Source organism: Rhipicephalus sanguineus, chromosome 5 (genome assembly GCF_013339695.2).
Source record: "Rhipicephalus sanguineus isolate Rsan-2018 chromosome 5, BIME_Rsan_1.4, whole genome shotgun sequence".
Lineage (NCBI taxonomy): Eukaryota > Metazoa > Arthropoda > Arachnida > Ixodida > Ixodidae > Rhipicephalus > Rhipicephalus sanguineus.
In genome coordinates this window covers 200,101,593-200,125,036 of record NC_051180.1, presented here as the reverse complement: position 1 = coordinate 200,125,036, position 23,444 = coordinate 200,101,593, and the positions used below count along the sequence as shown (strand labels likewise).

General features: G+C 48.8%; 1 protein-coding gene and 1 non-coding gene across 2 annotated transcripts in view; one reads left to right on the top strand and one right to left on the bottom strand.

Annotated features, from left to right (window-relative positions):
- The window catches only part of LOC119394571 (26S proteasome non-ATPase regulatory subunit 3), a 197,177-nt gene that overhangs the window by 75,724 nt on the left and 98,009 nt on the right, over nucleotides 1-23,444 (bottom strand). Inside the window, exons 7-8 of the mRNA XM_037661893.2 lie at nucleotides 20,677-20,859; nucleotides 20,506-20,620 (exon numbers count right to left, since the gene is read on the bottom strand). Of these exons, the coding sequence (XP_037517821.1) occupies nucleotides 20,506-20,620; nucleotides 20,677-20,859 (298 nt within the window). The remainder of the gene's footprint in view (nucleotides 1-20,505; nucleotides 20,621-20,676; nucleotides 20,860-23,444) is intronic.
- Trnak-cuu (transfer RNA lysine (anticodon CUU)) lies at nucleotides 9,030-9,102 on the top strand. The gene has a single exon. It is a non-coding gene; the product is annotated as a tRNA-Lys (tRNA).

The following is a 23,444-nucleotide window of genomic DNA, read 5'->3' as shown; positions in this document are numbered from 1 at the left end:
TTCCTTCGCGTATTGCCCCGAGGTCGACCAATGCTTGACTATAGCTTGCTGGATCATATGAACACAAATGTAATGTTTATTAGACTGCTATAGAAGCGGAGCCAACACTGGAACCACAGTCGTTAATCTGATATGACGCCTGTATCGTAGAAGTACATACGTAGTGTTACTTGCTGTTATAACATTAGATACCCAGAACCACAATCACAATTGACGTTGCACCAACATTATGCCTGCATAAAGTGTTTTTCCAAAGCAGTTTCTACAGGACTAGCGTTGTCCTGCATTCCCTCTTCTCGTCCACGTCTTTTTCGCTGGTAAACATGTCCTATTATTCAGTTTCTAGACCTGGCGTGGCTCTGTGGTAAATTACCCGACTGCCACGCAGAATGCTTGGGTTCAAGTAAAGCTGCTATGGGGGCTAGTTGGTCCGAATACATGGCTTGTTCGCACTGCCAGGACGACTTGAAATGGAAAGACACACACAGGGTGAAGCGCGTACTAGCAACTGTATTTTCGTGCCACACAGTTCCTTATGTATGACCCAGGAAAACAAAGAAAGTAAGCCAAATGAAAAAGCCCACGTTGTGCAAAGTGAAAACATCACCGTCTACATCAACCACATGCAAGGCATCATATCTAAGTTATCATGCCTGTTTTCAAAAAATCTATTTCTTTTTGAGATAGGATAATAGAAGGTGCGCTAACGCAACCTTCACTTCTGTGAATAAAATAAGCCTCTATTATTTCTCTTTCTGTTTGATCGGCTGCTCGCTTGAACACTTCTGTGCACGAAAAAGATGGCTTACATTTGCACGCCGCGCATTGCGCAGCCAGGTCACCAGGGTGTTCTTAAACCAGGGTGTTCCAAAGTTCCTAAACCTAGAAGCATGAAGACAAAGACGAAGGGAACCGTTCGGTTTCTTAGGTCAGAGAACATGGCTCTGATAGGCCTCCGACAAGACTGGACATTTTGTTGTGCTCGAAAAGTCGGAGCTAAAGCAGAAAGGCCTGGGAGCAATTGGCAGAAACTTCATGCCTGTACAAGAGGGCGAGAGAAGGCTACAAAGATTATGGTCACAAGCCGCCAAAATGTGCCTATCTGTTGGGTTGGACAAATGAGAGAGGGAGGCGAAGTCCTGTAAGCAGCTCTCGCTTAGGCCATTTTTCACCGTCAAGACTAGGGGTGTGCGAATATCAAATTTTTCGAATACGAATCGAATACAAATATCCACCTTCGAATATCGAATCGAATATCGAATATCAAAGGAAAAATGCCTCCACAGTAACGATATTTTATTTAACATGCAGCTATTTGAAAAAAAAAAAAAAAGAAACATTAACAGCCTGACCGGCAACACACCATACACTGCTATCACCAGAACACAATGTCCAGGCTAGCACAATGCACATCACAACACAAGCAAATGTCACGGCACAATGAAAATAATGACTACATGTTATCATGAAGAAATATGAGTTGCTCCACATTATCAGGCAGCAGGCGCTCCCTTCTAACAGAGACAAGACCCCCCCGCCACTGAAAAGGCACGCTCGCTTGGAACAGAAGTGGCTGGTATAGGGAGGTACATGGAGCAAAGCTTTGCCAGAGTGGCGTATCTGAAGGTGCCTACAGTCCGCCACCAGTCACATGGGTCACTGTCTTTCTTCAGAAGTGGTCCAGCATAGTGAACGAGTGGTAGTGCGGCACGTTACGGCCGCATATGAAAAATGTACGGTTACATGATCGCCAACAGCGCTGCACGTCGGAGATGCACCAGCAATAAATCATACGTATTGGGGCGCTCATCGCAGGCAGATATCGTGCCTCCGTGTACTTACGATGTTTATCGCTCCTCTCGGCAACGTTTTTAGCGATACGAACGCAGCAGAAATGTGGAAGACGAGTTATTTTATGCATGATAATCGAATCGCATATTCGAATTTTTCGAATATTCGAAATTATCGAATACACGATTTTCGAATGGAATACGAATATTTCGAATGTAATATTCGACGAATATTCGAAACTTTCGAATATTCGCACACCCCTAGTCAAGACTCATAAACAAGGGCACCCGTTCAGGACAATTGTACAGGACAAAGGGACATGACAGAAGCAGATTGCCAGGTTTTTGCAAAAACAGCTGTCACAGACCCGTTCCTCATCCGGGGATCAGAAGAGGTGACTGCTTTCCCTTGGACGTCAAGGCCAGTGTTTCATGTGTCGGTGGACGTGAAGGACATGTTTTTCAACATTCCTAGCAAGCCGTTACTGAAAGCTGTGGAGGAATGCACAGAGGACTTTGGCGAAGCCAGGTTTGTGGAAAAAAAAAAGCGATGTGTTGGTGATTTTTATGGATGTCCTCAATTTATACCTGAACTCTTTTTACATTGCATATGAGGACTTTATTTTGCCAAATAGACGGAATCTGCATAGGGTCATGCATTGCTCCTATTTTGTCCGACATGTATATGGCCCAAGGCAACTGATCGCTGAAACTACTCTTTGGTGAACTAAGTATTACCGGTTGCTTCAGCTATGTCGATGATTTTCTTCTGTGTCCTTGACGAAGTCGCGCCCTGCTTAACCTAATAAAATTTGTTTTCATTCATTCGTTCATTCATTCATTCATTCATTCATTCATTCATTCTGTGTCCCTGATGTGCATGATCATAGCAGACTGGAAAATGTTTTAAGTCTGTTTGAGGGTCACTTCCAAGGGTTAGATTTCACTTTGGAAAAACCATTTGAAGGTGTTATCAAATTCCTGGACATTGAAATTATGTTGAGCAAGCATCACACCTGTTGGAAATATTTTCCGAGGGGAGAGAAGGAGCTGCTTAGGTTTGACTCGGGCCACTCGAAACTTTTCAAAAGAAATGTGGCCTTGCAATGCATCCAGCAAACCATAAAAAAGTTGTGTAGGCACGCTGTTCAAGATGGCATCTCTAGACAAGTTGCTAGGTTTAAGCAGGCCTTGTACCCTGATAAGCTGATTTGCTCGGTAGCCGAGAAGGAACTGCGCAACGTTACCTCCAGCAAGAAGGCGCCCTCTCGCTCAAACCCGAGTGGACAAAGGCGTAAGCTTGTGGTCATCCCTTATGTTCATCACTTCTCACATAGGATTAAGAAATTGCGGCTAAACACGACTTCGATGTTGTTTTTTCGGCACCCCTGAAATTGAAGGGACTTTGCAAAAAAGTTAACGCACAACACCGTGAAGGGAAGGGAAACATTTGCACTGTCAAACATAGGAACAAGTTTGTGGACTGCACAGATGCTGTTGTGTACGGCATCCCTCTTTCTTGTGACAAGAAATACATCGGCCAGAGTGGCCGGTGTCTTAACGTTTGGCTTAAAGAACATAACTACGCATGTTCACTGTTAACACAACCTGGTAACCTGGCTCCGCAATGCGCGGCGTGCAAATGTAAGCCATCTTTTTCGGGCACAGGAGTGTTGAAGCGAGCAGCTGATCAAACGGAAAGAGAAATAATAGAGGCTTATTTTATTCACAGAAGTGAAGGTTGCGTTAGCGCACCTTCTATTATCCTATCTAAAAAAAAACAACAGATTTCTTGAAAACAGGCATGATAACTTAGATATGATGCCTTGCATGTGGTTGACGTGGATGATGACGTTTTCACTTTGCACAACGTAGGCTTTTTCATTTGGCTTACTTTCTTTTCTTTTCCGGGGTCATACATAAGGAAGTGTGTGGCACGAAAATAAACAGATGCTAGTACGCGCTTCACCCTGTGTGTGTGTCTTTTTCCGTTTCAAGTCATCCAGTTCCTGGCAGTGCGAACAAGCCATGCTTGGGTTCAATTCGTGCTGGGATCCTAATTTTTATTCTTTCAATTCGTTGGGTCAATGCTGCCAATATTACCAATGTCTGTTCTTGCCGTTCCTGGGTAGATGTAAACTGTCAATCACCTGTGGCACATACCCATATACCATGGCCTGTGGTAAACGGGTACGTGCCACACGTGTCTGGAGGAAAAGGTTTGACAACATACGTGACAGGATTTTCGCATTATTTATGTCACGACTAGACAGTCGGATTCGTCAAATCCTCTCACCCTCCCATGCCAATTTTGGTCTACACCAAGTTAAAGAGACAGACAGACAGATACGTAGATAAAAACGCTCAAAGTGCCAAAGGTTCGCTAAGAAATGCTTCGCATTTAAAAGATTGTACATGCACACATGCATGAGAAACATGGGATATATAGCGAACTAGATGTCATGACATGAATGACTTCATTTTCCTCAAAAAGGAACAAGGCTATGTATGCAGCTCTCTGCTGGCTGCTTCACATTACATCGACTCCCACAGTGCGTGGGATCTGCCGGATTTTTTTATTGAAGGCAGTTTGATCGGGCTCGTTGCCATGAGCAGTTCGGCGTCCCTGTCTTCCTTGCTCGCGCCCGTTTCTCCGTGGCGCAATTTAAGAGTTTGTCAGACTCTTGATGATGACGAGAAACAGTCCTTGCACTGCAGCACAAGGCATCAGAGCTGTTGCTGTTGGCAAGCGGGAAGACTTGCCGGGTTAATGTCGAAGGATGGTTGAGGTATTGGGTAGTCGTTGTAGCTTCGTCAGAACCTGAAATGGCAAATGCACCGCTGATGGCCACGATTTCGTCGATGTATGCTATCATCGTGCCCCTACTGAGGTGTCTGTATTCGGCTCAAGTTCGCGAGCATCACGGTTAGCTTTAAGGGCGAAGCACCCTAGGGTCTAGGCTTGTCCGGTGTGTGGTGTTGCTCGTGGTCACGTCACAGCACCGTGTAAAATCCCGTAAAAAAGGTTAAGGGGGGAAGAGGCACTTTGACATGAAGCATCTTTTTATTTAAGTTAGGATGATGAAAACTTCGGTGATCATGTATTTACATGTGTAAATATCAAATATGAACTCAGTTTTTATGTAGCCCTTACGATTATTTTTTAAATTATTCATTCATTAAAATTTTGTTTAATCACCTTTTTAATAAATTGGCTATTCGGATCCTGCTGAATTAAATGTCATTGCATTCTACAGTTATCAAAGAGTGCAAAAAGCAAATTTTATGGTTCTAGCTTTCCTACAACAAAAGTTATGAAGCTTCAAAGTTCGCCATTCGATTACTGAGAAAATATATTTTTGTTATTTTCTCTCTTGTAAAAACTTACGCTTTTCTATAGTAACATATGACACTTTGTTGCACTCACTAAACATCCAGCTTTTCAGTAATACAAAAATGATCAAAATCGAGTGTACCAAAGCCGAGAAACGCTCGTTAAAAGAATGAAAGGTGGCCAAAAAATTGAAACTGAGAAAAAAGCAAAAAACAAAACTCTGTATCTTCAAGAAGCGCTACACAAGTAAAAATGCTTTACTTCGCAAATAAATGCCTTAGAAGACACCAGGAGAGTAGTTTATCACATTTTCCAATCGAAACGGCCCCTGTGCATGTCCTTTCAAGCAGTTTGTTGATTGCGGAGAAGTCGACGATCCCGTAGTTAGCCGCCGACGGGTCAGAGCCCTCGCACGCTGTTGCGAGTGTCCGCAGCTTGCGCTCGCTAGCGGAAGTTGCCGATAAGCAGGAGATCTTATCTTCAGTCTTTTTCTGCTGTTGCGCACGATCGGCGCTAGTCAAGGACGTCGTGTCGATCCTTCTACCACGCTTCCTATCACTGATGTCGTCGAGGCAGCCGCCGACACAGGTGAAGTCGGCATTTTGACCGATGAACCGCGTTCCGCCACCACGCCGTCCTCCGCTGGATGCGCTTTGTGGAGATAGGTTTGCACTAGGCTTACCTACGAGCGCGACCGTGCAGGGACGCGACGTTCTCCACTGCCGCTGCGTGCGACGACGCTGCGGCCGGGTTCGTCGTTTTCTCCGACACGGCGCAGAAACCACGCACGAGGCAGGGTAACAGCAACAACGGGTTTATTAACCCAAGATGCAGCACAGTACAACAGTCACAGGCTTGCAGGCCGTAAGGGGAACTCCGCAAGACCGATCGAGTACGCTTGCCAGCGGCGCTAAGACTACCACACAAAGGGCAGCGGTCGAGCACCGAACGAGAAGCCGCCTGCTAGAGCAGCGTGTGAACCTCTCGTGCTAGCCTGAGAGCATCTCCCGCCACGAGCGAATCGTCGGGCGCATCTTAGCTCGTAGGAGAGGAGGATGTCACCAGCGGCCCAATGGGGAATGGCGCTGCGTTGTGACGTAGGCCCACGCAGCTCGCCAGCGTAGCGTGCCCGGACATGCCAGCGCGGGACGGAGCCGACGCTTGGCTCGCCCAGACAAGGAGGCGCCCTGGCCGCCATCTTGGCGATTGCCGGTGCCTAAGTGCGCCCGGGCTACGCGGCCGGCACGCGCGCGGCAGCTGGGGAACGAGGCGCCAGGTAGGAGGACGCTCTCGATCCCCACATTCCCCCCTCCTAAAGACCGAGGCCAGCCTGTGAAAGAGGCTGTCCGAGGCCAAGTGGCAAGGTCAGCTCAGCCGCAAGGGGGCTGGCCAACGGGGCAAAGTCCAACAGGGGGGTGACGTCTTCCTGAAGGTACAAGTCCAAAAGTCGGCCATGGCCACACAAAAGTTCCACCAAAAGTTCCACCACCAGGGAGAGCCCACTGCCGGAGGAAGGTCCGCAGCCCAGGAGGAACGGGGAAGACTGCACAAGGGCGGGCAGCCAGCCCGCTTGAAGTTCGCCGGACTGGAGAGGTTGGCAGCCGGGAACGTACGAGGCGTGGCTGCCAGTTGCGTGCGGCAGCCAACCGCCGAAAGTCGCTGGGACGGGGGCCTCACAGGAACGGTAGGCCGGAACAGCAGGCAGCCAGGAACGGAAGCCGGAGCGACCACGCTTGGGCCTGGGCCACAGCTTGAGTGGACGGACCAGCCGCCGGGCGCGGCTGCTGAAGCTGCCAGGTGGGTTAGGCAGGGTGGAGGTGGCTGCAGGGCAGAAGGCAGGAACCAGGCCACAGCAGGGAGGACCAGGGAACAGCAGGCCAGCTGGTCAGAAACAGGCTGGTGGCACGGTAGAGCCAGGCGCAGGGAGACGACAGGGTGACGCAGGAGTGGACAGAAATGTCCCCGGCATAGCCGGCTTGCCAAAAAGGGTGCCTGCCTGACAGTGCTGCCCAACAAAGGGGGCGATTGCCAGGTTATGGCTTGGACAACACGTCAGATGGTATTTTCGGCCAAGAGGGCCTTCTACCACTTCCAGACGTGTGCCGCCGCACCTTAGCGGTTATTCTCCATTCACTGTCATGGTATGGAATAAAGTCCAGCTACCTGTCAGTGGGAGAAAGGTTGCCTAGGTGCGTTTCCGCAGGTTGTACCGATGGCGTGGCTTGGAGCCAGCCTTCTCACGGTTTTCCCGCGGTTCGGTGACCGCCTCCCCCCCTCCCAAGTCGTTGCTGCGGGCAACGAAAGGTTTGAGGTCGGAGACGTTAACTGGACCGCCGACTTGTCTCCCTTGGGAGTCAGCCAGCTTGTACACCAGAGGCGACATTTTGGTCTGCACTCTGTATGGGCCCAACCACTTGGCCGACAGGGAGGCAGAGATGCCTTTGGCGGCGTCACTCAAGACGTGATTGCGCCTGAGGACGAGATCGCCGACATCGTAGTGCACTTCCTGATGCGACCGGTCGTATTGAGCCTTCTGTCCAGCTCGCGCTTTTGCCAGGTTGGAACGCGCCAGGTCGAGGGCTGCGTCCATCCGTGAGCGCAGTTCCGCCGCGTAGCCAGACGGGCCGGCTTTTGTGGCGGACGCCCCGCTGCCGCCCCGCAAAACGCGGTCCATGGGGTTAGGCAGCTCTCTCCCAAAGTTGAGGAAAGCGGGCGTGTACCCGGTTGAACGGTTCACCATGGACCGCAACGAGAAGCCTATCTCGTTAAGAAAGGCATCCCAATCCCTGTGTTGCTGCGCAAAGGCTGTCAGCAAGGGCTTGAGGTTTCGGTTTATCCGCTCAGTCGGGTTGGCCTGTGGGTGATACGTGGTTGTTTTGCGGTGCTTAATGCCAAAGGCAGCACACGCATCCACAAACACCTTGGCCGTGAAGTAGGACGCATTGTCCGTGATCAACTCCGCCGGAAAGCCAAAGCGGGTAAAGACCTCGGTCCACTTGTCCCAGATTGCGCGTGCCGTTAGCTTCCGAAGGGGAAACAGCTCGACCCACTTCGTGAAGTGATCTGTGACAGCCAGGAGAAAAACATGGCCTCTCCGGCTTCTTGGGAAAGGTCCCATAATGTCACAGGCCGCGACTTGCCAGGGTTGTTGGCTGTCGATCGGCTGCATGAGCCCGGGAGGCTTGCCACCACAAGGCTTCATGCATTGGCACACGCGGCATGAGCGGGCGTAGTGAAGGGCATCACGCTTCATGCCAGGCCAGGTAGCAGAGCGGCACAACTTTTGAAAAGTCTTAAGGCCACTCGCATGTCCGGCCAACCGCGAGTCGTGGAAATAGCCGAGGGTGGCTTTCCTTAGACTGCGGGGTATCACCACCTTGAAAGACTCCTGGGGAGCTTCTTCAGATGGGACATAGCGCAGGAGAACGCCATCAGCATCAAGCAGATACGAATCCAACGTGCCCGCAGCAATACCAGTCTGCGTCCGGCACTCGGCGCCGACAGCAATACCAGCTGTCCGTTTGCGCCCGGCGGCTTGACCGCCTCGCTCCTCTTGGGAGCTCAGCTCTTTGAGCCCGTCAGCAATTTGCTGACAAAACGGATCGTCCTGCTGTGCCTTAAGTAGGTCCTCTCTGCTGAAGACGATACCGGCGGACGTTACAGGGTCTACCAGGTATGCGTCCTCACCCGAGGCGGTCGACTCGAAAGTCACTGCGCCGTCGGGGTTCACGCCTTTCGACCCATTGGAGCCAGGGGCCCCTGAGTCTACTCGGTGCGAGTGCTCTTGGGAGTGGCGGACATAAGTGTCAGACGCCAGAACGGGGGCACGCGACAAGGCGTCGGCCACGACGTTCGAACTCCCTTTCCGGTAGCGCACAACAAAGTTGTACCGCTGCAAGGTCAACGCCCGGCTAGCTCAGTCGGTAGAGCATGAGACTCTTAATCTCAGGGTCGTGGGTTCGGGCCCCACGTTGGGCGCCAGTTATGTGGAGATAGGTTTGCACTAGGCTTACCTACGAGCGCGACCGTGCAGGGACGCGACGTTCTCCACTGCCGCTGCGTGCGACGACGCTGCGGCCGGGTTCGTCGTTTTCTCCGACACGGCGCAGAAACCACGCACGAGGCAGGGTAACAGCAACAACGGGTTTATTAACCCAAGATGCAGCACAGTACAACAGTCACAGGCTTGCAGGCCGTAAGGGGAACTCCGCAAGACCGATCGAGTACGCTTGCCAGCGGCGCTAAGACTACCACACAAAGGGCAGCGGTCGAGCACCGAACGAGAAGCCGCATGCTAGAGCAGCGCGTGAACCTCTCGTGCTAGCCTGAGAGCATCTCCCGCCACGAGCGAATCGTCGGGCGCATCTTAGCTCGTAGGAGAGGAGGATGTCACCAGCGGCCCAATGGGGAATGGCGCTGCGTTGTGACGTAGGCCCGCGCAGCTCGCCAGCGTAGCGTGCCCGGACATGCCAGCGCGGGACGGAGCCGACGCTTGGCTCGCCCAGACAAGGAGGCGCCCTGGCCGCCATCTTGGCGATTGCCGGTGCCTAAGTGCGCCCGGGCTACGCGGCCGGCACGCGCGCGGCAGCTGGGGAACGAGGCGCCAGGTAGGAGGACGCTCTCGATCCCCACAGCTTCTAATGCACCCGAGCCGTGATCTCGATTTCTTTTTTTTTTTCGAATTTATGAGCGCTGCGCAACTTTCGATATGGCTTCGCCACGATCAAAGTTCCAAAACGCGGCCGAGAGCGTAGGCCTAATTCACTCCCGGCGGCTGCGGCGCACTTCGTCTAGCTCGCTTGGCGCCGTGCCAGTAAGCCGCCGCAACGTGCAGTCTTTGTTGAGGATGATCAAAAACGCCTGCTCCAATTTCTTGCCAGCTTGCGCGGGTTGGAACTTTACGGACGTAAATCGACGAGAACAACACAGTACAACACAGTCATACTACGGCGACATCAACTTGCCGCTTTGCGTGCGCTGCAGCAGACAGCGCGGGAGGCCCGACGAATCGGAAGGCGTTATTTAGTCACGTGGGCTCACTGTGCCAATAGGCTCACGCGGAGGGACCTTTTTCTGGCGCGGATTTTCTACGTGAATTCTGAGTGGACGGAAACAAGGGCGGCGGGATATTCAAGAAAAAGCGCGGCTCTTTCGAATGCGACCAAGATGGCTGCCGTAGGGACGTAAAACGGCAACAGCGCGGCGCTGAATAAGCCCGTTTTTTACGCGTTCATCGCTAAACATTTAGCTCGCTGATGGCACGTAAAATGCTGTCACGGCTAAAATACTGATCTAAGACGCATGAAAATTGGCGAGGTTATGCATCAGTAGCAGCAGAATCCAAATAAAACATTTTCAAAAATTCGATTTTTTTTTTTTTTGATTTTCGGTCTCAAAGACCCGCTTCCCCCCTTAACAATAGACCAGGGTTCGTACAGAATATTTGACTGAAAATTCAAGGCGTTTTCAAGGATTTCAAGGATGAAAAATGGCAAAATTCAAGGAGTGTTAGCAAAATTTTATTTGCTTACACTCCTTGACTTGCATAAAGTCTTGCATAAAGCAAGACTTATGGAAGCAGTGCAGTTTTTGCATGGATTTCTTTTTCCACAGAAGCTATCTCCAGCTCCTTTTCTTTAGCAGTTCGACGAAAGCTGTTTGCCTTGACTAAGTAGGTAAGGTCGTTTTTCGCTTCGGCTTTTTCCGAAAAACGGTCCGCAGATTCCAGCAGGCACTTGAGAGTTTTTTGAAGCTTTGACTTCCTTCCGCGCATCTTATCAAGCTCTTGCTTGAGCTCTTTTCTCATTGGAGCTGCCTGCCGTGACAGTGCTTGTTTCTTTTGTTCGTCTAGGTATTAGTGATGCAGAACTATCGGTAAATTGACTATCGATAGTATCGATAGTTTTTTTTAAACTATCGATAGTGTATACAAACTATCGATAGTGCTACTATCGACAAACTATCGAGAGTGCAATCGGTAGTACCATCGTTAATATTACTATAGCGATTCATTACAAAATGTTAACAGCGCATAGAACGATTAGGAAGGGACGGGACAACAGAGGTAAAGAGCGCTTCAACCCTGCCAAGCGTCAACCCTTGCATACTATAGCGATATTACTGCCATGCGTGTTTATTGCTTTGTTTTGACGTATTCGGGTTTCACCCACAAAAAGACTGTTAGCAACGTTTGACGCAGACCGCGTCGTAATGTTTGAGCAGCTTCACAATTGTTTGAGTTATTCTGTTGGGATTAAGCGTCGGACGCGAATAGTCAAGTTTATTTGAGAGCTTATGCGAGCACCAGCGATAACGCTGCAAGATTCGATGACTGATCTATAAACGATGACGTGTTCCACAGATGATCAGATCACTCGACAGCCGACGACTGTTCTAGTCGCTATCAGTGCGCAGCATGCATCGCTTGTATTATGAGTTTAGATTTTCTGGGAACAAGTTCACTCAAATAAAGAGCTCCGTATTTCTTAGTCTTGCTGCAGCATTCTTCACCGTCACAACCACGTGGCAATACTATCGATAGTGGTGTGAATAATGATGCGGTTGCTGGCCGGCCATATTGCCAAAATATTTGCGATAGCCTACTACCAGCTTCGCTTAATTTATGAGCAATTTTTGGCAGAGAAATTAATTATTTCCGCAGTGAAAATGACGGAATGTCCCCATCAATAAATTTGTATCCAAATTTAACCAGTTACACCTTACAATGAACTTCTTGATATCTTTTTTTAAATCATAAAATGCAATATAATTTGAAGCCGCAGAGTCCCACCACATGTAACGCCTTCCTTTTCGCTACCGCTGAACAGTTTCACTTTATGATCATGTGTCAGCAAAGCACTCTGGTGAAGAACACAATCATGTCAACTTTCGTGCTCTTCAGCCTGCTCCTCCGGCTGCACTATGTACCAGGCGCACGGGGAACCAAGTTTATTCTGCAGTGAGTTCGCGCTGTTGATTTTATACTATCGATAGTACCATCGAATTTTTTACTATCGATAGTGCTATCGATAGTATTTTTCACCATCGATAGTTCGATAGTGACTCAGCTATCGATAGTATCGATAGTACCATCGATAGTTCTGCATCACTACTAGGTATGCAGCGTACCTATGCCGAACTTGGCGCACTGATGCCTTCAACTCTTTTGAATTCGGAACGTTCAGCGGCTACCATGGCTTTTCACAGCCTCGCAGATAACTTGTTGAGAAATTTACGACAGCTCTGCCAAATTCTCGACCGCAACCTGCTTGTTGATGCTGAAGCCTCATTCCACTGAGGCCTGCCCATGGCTCAGGAGGAGAAGTAGTTTCACCACAGCCCATAACTGCGAGAATGAAGCATCGTGCCTCAGCAGCCGCATGAAAAAACTGTCAAGACGTTCATGATCTTTTTCATAGTTTAGTAGTTCACGCCGTTTTTCTAGACAAAACTGAATGTACTGCGCGCACACAATGTCGCGTTTGTGCTCAGAGAGAAGCTTGTTGTCGATTAGACAGTTAAGCACAATTTTTAGCTTCCCAAGGCACGTGTCTCTCTTGGACATCTCTGTGGGGTCGAAACATGACAACCCACGAACGACAGGGTACCTCAGAGGACTTCTCTCCATGACTTTAGGGATCATGTTGACGAGGAACTTCCGGCACTCGTACCTAAACTCAAGAATACACTTGGCGCTCGCTTTGCAGCATTTCAAAATCTTCTCAGCTGCACGTCCAACATCCACCTTTTCAATTTCTGTGTAAACGGCAGCATCTTCAACATCAATTCGCAGCAGCTTCGTGATGCTGGTGGCTTTTGTCATTACAGAGCACTTTACGAACCTTGACAAAAGGCTCCTCAGAACACTTTCAAGTTCTTTTGCCAGCAAAAACGTATTGGGAGAATCACAGTAAGGAAAGGCTGCACAACCATGGCAACATTTAGTGCAAAGTTCAGTTTTGCAAGTGCAAGCTGGTCATTTAGAAAAGCACTGACGTTTTCATATGCTCTGCATTTTGGCACGGTCAGCCTGCCGCCACTCACTGCTTCAGTGTATTGCTTCAAGTGCTCCCATGTGGCCAGGGCTCTTTCCATTACGGGCACGTTCTCGATCCAACGGTGAGATACAAAAGGAAGTGGAAACACACTGTCTCTCGCCTGGCCGGTGCATCATGAAAGACTGACAATAAGCTGGACAAATATGTGTCAACTGGCCAGCCTGTTGCATGCATTCCAGCTTTGTAGGCGTTATGCGCTGTGTGAAGGCCACACGATCCAATATCCAAACACTGAACTTAAAAGTAATTTTTCATGTGCTGCTGGAACTTGTGGAAAAGGCTCCAGTTGACATTGGGGCCATCCATGGAAAGCTGAACAATTTTGCTCATCGGAAAGGACACCAGCGCTTCCAACAAATTCTTCATGAGGTCGTCCGCTGTGCTGTGGCCAATGAATGCCCATGTCACATACCTTGTTGTCACCTGAGAATAGTTCCACAGTCTCACGTGAACATCAAGCTGTTTCTTTTGCAGGTATTCGTTTAACGTTTCATCAAAAAGGACAACAAAATGTTCAGATTTCTCCATCATGTCCAAGACTTGAGAAGCGAAAAATGGGCGCAGACCATGGCACGCGACGTACGCGCATTTTTTTTCCGAACAAGTGAAGCTTCTCACGATATCGCTATTCGGAAACATCTTTCGGAACAACTCGGAAACTGAACCACTGGAGCTGTATGAGTAGTGTGAAGACAACTTTCATCGTCCACAAAATTTCGGCTTCAATCACGGAGTCATGCCTTCTGCAGTCTTCGTCAAGGGTTGCAGCTCGAGAGGATGTTTCCGTGTTTTCCCGCTGAGAAGTCGTTTCTGTGACGTCTGCTGCTTGCAAAAAACTCGTGACAGAAGAGCAGCCCTCGCCTGCCGCAACTTTGTGTCGATGCTTGGAACTTTTCTGATGGCTCTTCAACGCCGACTCCCCCATTGTTGCAATGTCGACCGACTTCTGACATACTGCGCACTTCGTTCGATAAGGGTCGCTTGTCTCCGGCCTCACCCAGTGACGATACTCGCTGTGCTCCCGCCACGCAGACTGAAACTTGCACTTTCCGCCTGGCATCCTGTCAAAGTAAAGTTGCAGGCATTGGACACAGCACAAACGCGAACTTTCACCGAGAAATGACACGCGAGGCCAACGCACGGACCAAGTATACCGAGTACCGACCGACCGACCGACCGTTACTACAGTAAAAGCTCGTTAATTCGACTCTCGTTAATTCGGAAAATCGGTTAATTCGGACACGTCATGTGGTCCCTGTAAATATACGCATCACTCTATGAGACTGGGCGCTCGTTATTTCGGACATATTTGACCGCAAATCGGATAATTCGGCGACTTTCGGGCCGCTGGCGAGGCTCGAGAACGAAAAAAGAACAATTCGGAACAGAAGTGAAGCTCAAACGCAGCATCGCCATGGACATCAATTGTTGACTTGGCTCGACTTGAGACTGGTTGAACGCCTTTTCTTCGCGTGTGCTTTGTTCCCGTTGGTGTGCTGCATCGTTGAACGTCGTTTTATCGAGGAACGATTCAGTACGGCTCCTTTAGCTTGATTGTTGCTGGTGCTTTTGTGCTGATTTTTCGTGTGAACGCACTCTCCGCCGATGGCAATGCCCGCGAAGCGGCCCAAGTGCGAGGCGAAGGACTTCACCACCAAAGTAGAAATTTTGCGTGCCCTGAAAAATGGGCTCTGCCGACAAGAAGTTGCTCCTGTGCCATGACGTCGGCAAACAATACGACGTGAGTCTCCTGAGTGCAGTTAGCATTCTTGCGTATGTGTGGCAGAACACGCCTGCGCACGCCATTGCCAACTGCTTCAGGCACAGTGGCTTTGTTGTACTCGACTCCAGCGATGCCGAAGTGTCGCCGGACGACGGTGCCAACGTTAGGCAGGATTTCGGAAGTGTTATGCCTGATGCAGTGACACTAGAGGATTATATCGGCATTGATGATGGCGTTGCCACTGCCGGCTGTCTGACTGATGAGCAAATCGTCAAGGAAGTGATGCATGGCAACGAATCCGAGAACGAAGAGCCTGAAGAGGAGCAGCCACACCATGAGCCACACGGGCCCCCTCGCACTGTGAAGGAAGTCGCGGAGGCCCTCGTCATCCTTGAAGAATTTTGTTTTGGCACTGCAGACAGCATGCGAGCTGCTGAGCACCTTAAAGGGCTCAGAAAAATTGTGTCTGCGCAAATTTCTGCTCGAAAACAGACACGCATCCGCGATTACTTTGTAAAGTAAAGGTATGTTGAAAAAACTCTTGCATTTATTGTGTTTATTTCGACCATTCGATAATTCGGACATTTGGTTAATTCGGACATTTTTTCCGGTCCCGAGAAATCCGAATTAACGAGCTTTCACTGTATACAGTAGAACCCCGCTGATACGTTTTTGAAGGGACCGTAGGAAATAAACGTAAGAGACGGGAAACGTAAGAGCCGAAAAACAGGAAAAACGGCAAAATATTTAGTGGTACAGAATTTTATTTCAATTCTTACATGCAGCACGAAAATTGGCGCGCTCAGCCGCGATCTAGTCGATGGATAGAAACGCGGAGCTTAGGACGGCCTTATCCACAGAAATGTAATCAACGTATGTGATTTTTTTAACACCAACAGCTGTAGGCATGAAAGAACTAAGCACACGCAATCACGACCGGCGCGGCGAGTCCGACCGCGAACCGCACGCACGACCATGCGAGCTCCAACCAGCTCGAACTCCTCCCGTTCTCCGACAAATAACGATGATGATGAGTCTACGCCAACGCGATGGCAGAAGTGAATGCCAATCTCGAAGGCCTTGCTTTCGCAAGCAATTACGTCATACACGCCATGTTTGTGCAATGCGAATCTCAGAGGCTATGCTTTTGTCAATAGTAAATGCCAATCTCGAAGGCCTTGCTTTCGCGAGCAGTTACGTCATAGACGCCATCTTTGCAATTTGAATCTCGAAGGCCAAGCTTTTGTTTGCATCAGTTGAAAGATTCTGTTGCTTGCGCCTCTCATGCGGCTAATATTACGGTCAAACGAGGCCAAGCTGCGTGAAAATGCACCATGGCTGCTCTCTTTGGTAGTCACTCGGTCAGCTCCGGGCGCACTTCGCGACGTATCATACGGGAACGGTCCGACAGTTACGACGTAACAGCGGGGTTCCCAATACATTGTATCCTATGGGAGCTATGCCGGGACCGGCGGAAAACGACGTAACAGCCGGGAAAACGCAGCAGTGAGGAACGTAACAGCGGGGTTCTACTGTACCTTCCGTTGGATTGGATTGAATTTCTGGCTCACATTTGTTGCCAGATGACGCAGGCGCTGCCGGTTTCGAAACCGAAACTTGCTGCTATTGCTCTCCTGTCAAGACTACATGTTTTCGCGAACATTCCTCAGTAAACGCGTTTTTGAAATCAGTGCGACTTACGGAAATACGTCGTTCATTTGCTATACTGAAGCAAAGTCCACTAAATTTTCAAGGATTACAAGGAGCTCACTTAAATCTAAGGAGTTTCAAGGGCCCTTGAATTAATGTTATCAAATTCAAGGACATTCAAGAATTTCAAGGGTCTGTGCGAACCCTGATAGACTAATATCAATCTTAATTGTGACAGAATCATATAAAACACCTAGAAGCACAAACCCTTTATACCAGTCGTCGGTTTCAACGTAGACATCATGGACCTTACGACCTAGCATTATAGTCGACGCTTACTGTCCACTGTCATGGTGGTTAGAAAACCGTTGCTATAGTCAAAACACAGTTGTGTACGTGAATGAAAAAAAAGGTTTACAATAGACTAATAACAATCATAATTGTGACAAAACAATATAAAACAGCTACAAGCACAAACTCTTTACACTAGTCGGTGACTTCAACGTACACATTATGGACCTTAGAACCGAGCATTGTCGTTGACTCGTTATGTCACTTTGTGTCACTCAATTTACATGATATGGGGCAACGCTCTGGTAACATATGTGAGACACAAAAAAAAAGGTTGAACAGTACACTACTATCAATCATAATTGTGACAGAACAATATAAAACTCCTACAAGCACAAACCTTTTATACTAGTCGGCGACTACAACATAGAGATTATAGAACTTAGGACCTAGCTTCGCCCACTCATCATCATTCACTTCGTTGAGGTGCGTTCCATACCACACATTCTCTTTCTGCCACAAAATAAAAACGTCAAAATACCATAAAAATACCGACCATCAATCAAGCATACGTGTCACGTATCTCGGGAGCGCTTGCAATGCGGAATGGAGTTGGGAGAGAGAGGGACGGGAGACCGTGGTGGCACGGCAAACACTCTTTATCGCACACACCATGGCAAACAACGTTAACACATTCAAAATTTACAACAAAAAGTATTAAGTGCAAAAATACTAAGTTAGTGCGCAATCACTAACATTACAAACTAACATCGCAAAGCATTCGAGCTATGCTTAGCTCACCCTTACTCGAGCGTCTGGCCATTATGGCGTCTCAGTCTGTCGCTCTACGAATAGAACGTTCTTACTACGTATTGTTCGCTGCCTCGATTCGGTTCCAAAGTCGACGCTCTGTCCCGTCGTCGCTGCTCCTGTCGACGTCTTAGAGTCGTCGATCCACCGCCTCGCTGGTCGTCCTCATCGCTGACATTCCGGTCTTTCGTCAAGAATGTCGGTCTTGTCTGGTTAGGCCTAACCCTCGGCCTATCCGCAGTGCCACAGGCTCAAACTGTCGACGTGGTTCTCCGGTGATTGTCGTCGTCTCGTCGAGCTGGGGTAGTGCCGCAGGTGCCACGAGAACTGCGTGATGAGGCTGCCGCAAGCCCGGCAAGCCTCGCTTGGTAGACACCAAGGTCGACGGCCTCGCGCAACGCTGCCCCCAGAACTGGGCCCTGCTGTTCCAGTCGTGGGCACGACGCTGGCTTGCACCACCTTCCTCTTGGCCAATTCCACCGAACAATGACTGCTTCTTCTCCAGGGGTCCCTCACCTCAGCTCGGGTCGCGTGGCACGCACCTTTCCCCGGCCAATGGCGTGTGTGGATGTGGCGGGAGTGCACACCATCGGGTACTTTTCCATTCTCCGCACACCATCGATGCACGCACTCCGCCGTCCGGCATGCGTCCCATGCCCCTTTACTCAGGACAATACGATAGCACAATGCACGTTGGAGTGAAAATACACGAGAGGACGCTGCGGTGCAAATGCGTATGTAAGCGTGTTCCAGACCACACATTCTCTTTCTGCCATGGATGAAAATAAACGTAAGGCACGGCATGCGGCAGCTCAACGGGAACGCCGACGACAAGCTACTACTCCGGAGGCGAGGGCGCGGGGAGCGGCGGGAAAACGGCAAAGACGACAAACGGGAGATTCACGGTCACCGAACGATTACCGAACGCGCTTAACACAACCGAAGCACTCGCATCATTTCATTCTTTACCACGCGCAGGGCCCCGATTTGAAAACTGCGCTTTCAACGACACCAAAGCTTGAGTGCACGTGATCTTAGGTGCTCCCGCGCTGCGGGGCGCTAGTTTCTTATGGTATTTTGGCGGGCGTTTCGAACTGACGCAAAATTGTTCTCATTCAATTAACGACGCAAGCATTAATTATACGATGCGCGAGAGCATCGTATAATCTCCTAAACAAAGCTTTTGCTGCCAGGGGTAACTTTCTTTAACTTCACAGCGAACTGTCCAGTGACAACGGAATAGTCGGCTCCAGTATCTACGGGAGCGGTGGCGTTGTGGCCGTCGACAAGAACGTCAAGGTCGTAGTTCGCCGCCTCGCGTTTCGCGCCGTCGGGTCACGGCCACGTCGGCTTTGTTCCGCTGCTTCTACGTGGCGTGTCAGGTCTCCTTTTGGCAGTGAAGTTTTGTTGCCAGGGATGTGCAGCGTATCGACGAACAGCACGCGCACCTCCATCGGCTGCTGCTTTTAGTTACGGTCCCGCGTCGGACTGCTGTACTGCGGGCGTTGCGGTGACACGTGGCGTCCTGGTGATGGTGAACGTGACGGCTTTCGAGGTCTCCACTCAGATGCGGCGATATAGTCTGCGAAAAGGATGCTGGAATCTGTCACTATATTTCACTGTCTTTCCATTTTTACCAGGATCGAATCACACGTCGTGACCAGTTGTTGGTCCCTTTAACGCCTCGAAGTACCAGTTCCTGCTTCCCTGTGACATTTCTAAACAGTGCTCACTATTCGCATGTACACGATGAACTTGCATCTTCTTAGTGTGGCTGATCGCCAGTGCTCCTACTTCATGGCTAGCCTCTGTGGAAGAAGCCGTCGCTGTCCCCCTTGCAACTGCAGTAAATTCCCATGAGCACTGAATGGGACGACTGGCAATGGAGAGGAGATAATTATTTGAGCAACCAGGATCTCTCCACCCTGTTTTGTGGTAGCCGAAACGCTGTCACGATGCCAAAGAAACATTGCTTTGTGTTTGGGCCGAGCCCCTGCATTAGTCTTGCATTCTGCTTCATGGTCGCTTGGAACATGCTTGACGATGGCATGGAAGCTCAAAAGGGGTAACGACAAAAGAGGCAATACAGCCCCCCCGAAAAGCAAACCTTAGCCGTTGACTGAGCTCGTTCAAGCTCAGTCAGCATTTCCTTTAGTGTTGTCAATTCGATGCGAGAAACCCTGTGCGCATGAATGCAGCCATATGAGAGGTTGGTGGCAGAGTGTAGGATCGCCAAATAAGCGGCACCAGGTGGAGACACGTCATGCCAGTTAAGTTTGGTACGAATTTTAAGTCCACGCTGAAAGTACACACCCAGCTTTTGAGCCTGTAAAACGCAAACCAGAGACTTCATATGCATGGCAATTATACCGCAATAGTAAGAAAAGAAAAAGGGAGCAAACGATGCGGACGAACTTCAGATAATTAACTTATTTTCTTCAAGAGACGACAGGAAAGAGTAAGACGTTAAAAAGTAAGATTTCTGTGGATAAGATTTCTGTGGATATTCACCTCTGGTTTGCAAAAAAAAAAAAAAAAGGCCTGAGCAAAAAATCGATCCGCAACATTTACTTCATCTACTAAAAAAGAATACAGTGCCGCAAACCCCGTATAAATCTGACCAAATTTGGGCATGCCGGAGGTTCTGAAAGTGCGCATGTGCTATTCTCTGTGGGCACTCGCCCTGATAAGCCCTCTTCATATTGGAAGGGTGTGTGCCCAATCAGCGGTACACATGGAGTTCTATGGGAGGGCGAATGGGAAAAGATGCCCTGTAGCAGGTGCTGCACTATCAGCAGTTACCAAGCATGATGTGGCATTTTCCACAATAAAGCTTCTAAGGAGGATCACCTTGGGTGAGCTGGAAGTAAGGAGCCAGAGTGCGCCGCAGGGGTGCTTGGCGAAAAATGGATCGGTCCGGTATGTCACCCAGCAGCAGGTCAACTGTAATGGCCAACTTGTGCACCTGTAAAAGTAAACACTTCATTAGAACTGCAGTGGAAGCAGTTGGTACACACGCACCGTCTGCTTGAATCCCAAGGCAGCGTGTTGGGGTGCCTTGCGAATGGCCTGCAGCAGATGTTGCCGGGCCTCGGAGTAGTCCAGTTGGATGGCACGAATGCGCCCAAGGTAGTAGAGGTAGCGCGCCCACTCATTGTTGGATGCCGCTTCGGGAAAGGCAGACTTGGACACCAGCTTCGAGGCCTGAGACATACACGAGCAAGCCAAACTTATCACTTGGAAAAGTCAGATTCTACAAGAGGGCACAAGTTAGGCACTTTGAAAATCTGCAATCACACACTCCCCTGCCTACTGTGAAAACTGGAATATATTGTACAAACTCGCGCGAGAACCACACTAAGATTCGAGTGAGAACTTTTTGAGTGTGGCCCATACACTCACTTTTTTTTTGCTTTTAATCATGCCGTATTTCATAGTGTAGTGATCACACATGCGTAATGATTGCGTCGCGGAATTTCTTCATCCAAATTTGGTTTTCTTTTTTGTTTCCTGGGAAATGATCTCACCCAGGACTTGACACACAACACCCATGACATTTTACAGATTTGTGCGAGACTTCAGAGACTTGTATTTGAAATTAAAAGATGCTAACTATAGCATTTATTAGAAACAAAACTTAACAAAAGCAAGGCCCGCCAGATCCCTCTCTTGCCTAGAGCACAGATAGCTTGGTCGTGTTGGCGTGGCCTCATCAGCATGATCACTGGAGGAGCTTCCATAATTCCCGAGGTCTGATCCGAATAGCATTGCCTTTGTGTTTCTTGCTTTCCGAGTCCCCGTGCAAGTGTGCTGCGTATGTTTAGTTATAACCCTTTCACTGCCTATCCCGAGAAAACTCGGGCGACGACACACACACAAGCACTGCCAATATACTCGTTTTGCCTCTTTGAACCACTCCCTGTTGCGAGAAAGCTTTCGCAAAAAAAAAAAAAGTGCGGGTGTGTGCCACCAGCCTATGGAGAGAACATATACACAAATATAAGTGGCAGTGAATTTTTGACACCAGAGGGAGCGCATGCTTGCACGTCAGCGTCTCTTGGCCAGCATCTTGGCAGCACAGCCGTGACGAGTCAGCATGCCACGTGTGTGCGCTATTTGACAGAGAAAGAAATTCAGGAGCTCTTGACTAATTTGGACAATGAATAAAACGCATAATTAGTGTCTCAGTGGCACTGAATTATTGAGTAATTATTTATTAATTCATTATTTAATAAAAATTATTTATTTAGTTAATTCATTGCTTGTAAAGAATGCTACTTTTATTTTGATGAGATAATGCCCTATAAAAATGTTTACATGTCCTTAACAGCATCCTACTGCATTGCTAATAGAACATTTCCCCATAACGCGCAGAAAAAAAAAACACTGCAGTGAAAGGGTTAATGCCTCCAACTGTTGGTGCCAACAGAATTTCCTCGAGCGATTGTGGTTCTGCGGATAGCGCCATCTCCGCGGTTTTGTTTGACGGTGCATGGCCTTCGATGTACATCCAGGAGGCCCTGGCAGCCATAAAGAAGGAGCACATTTTCCAATCATCAGGTATCTTTGCGAGGCCACGCCAGACACCAACGTCAGTGATAATCTGGTGAAAATATCGCCATAAATGGTTGCTTGCCAAGTGTGGGAGCCTCCTCATTGGCTGTAGCGGCACTAGATTAAGAAGTTGTGGCAATGTGGGTGCTCGAAAAAATGTTTTGCAAAGGAGATCGCAGGGCGCAGTGCAAGCGTGGCTGTGTTTGGCGGGAACTTTGAAAAGGAAAGCGCAGCTGTTACATGAACAACTTTCTTCTCAATTATTTAGACTTAAAACAAGGGGGGGGGGGCCTTACCTATAGATTTTATAGTAAGTAAATCCCTCGACTTAGACATAACGGAAAAAAAAGAAGAGTGCATGGAACGGCTAAAGCATTCAAAGGCACCCTTACCTTGAAACAAACGTGATATCAAATGGTGCACAGTGACAGTACCAGTTATTTACATGCTGGTTCAACATGCCAAACAAAGAGCTTAACGGTATTCTTTATAAATGACCTCTTGAATGTTCCCTCAAAAGTACAAAAACCTCTCGGTAGCTTTCATTCGGATTAAAGTGAATGTTGGCGCAAGTTGGTACTTCATTGCACAAGAAAAATTTAGAGCACATAAAAAAAAGAGGGATGAAGAGAGGTGACACAGACAAGCATAGGTCGGCAAAAAATGTGGAGCTCACTCAGACTCACTCATGCAATATATTTGACCTTAGAGATCACTCGGACTCAGACTCACGAAAATTTTCCTCAACCGGACTCACTCGAACTCAGACTCACTGAAATTTTTCTCAGCCTGACTCACTCGGACTCAAACTCACCAAAATAATACTCATTCGGACTCACTCAAACTCAGACTCACGGCTCTATCTGAGCCTGAGTGAGTCTGAGTGAGCTGACTCATGAGTCCGTTAGCGTATAATTGGCTTTTTCAACCATGATGTCAATGCTCTTTAACACCAATATCTTGCATGATTTGTGCTATACTTGGTGCCTTTTGACATCGTACCTTCAAATATGAGTTATCAGTGGATGCAATCCAGTAAGGACCTTTTTATTGGAAGAGGTGCCTCACGCGAGATATTTTTATCAGGAACTTCCTGTGAAATACATTGCGTGGGGGGGGGGGGTCAATCTGTTCCCTTCCCCCCTCTCCATAACTCAAGCCCTTAATAATAAATATTGAGCTATCGTATGAACGCTAGTGCGTTGAAGTATATGTCAGTCGACGGGAGTATAAAC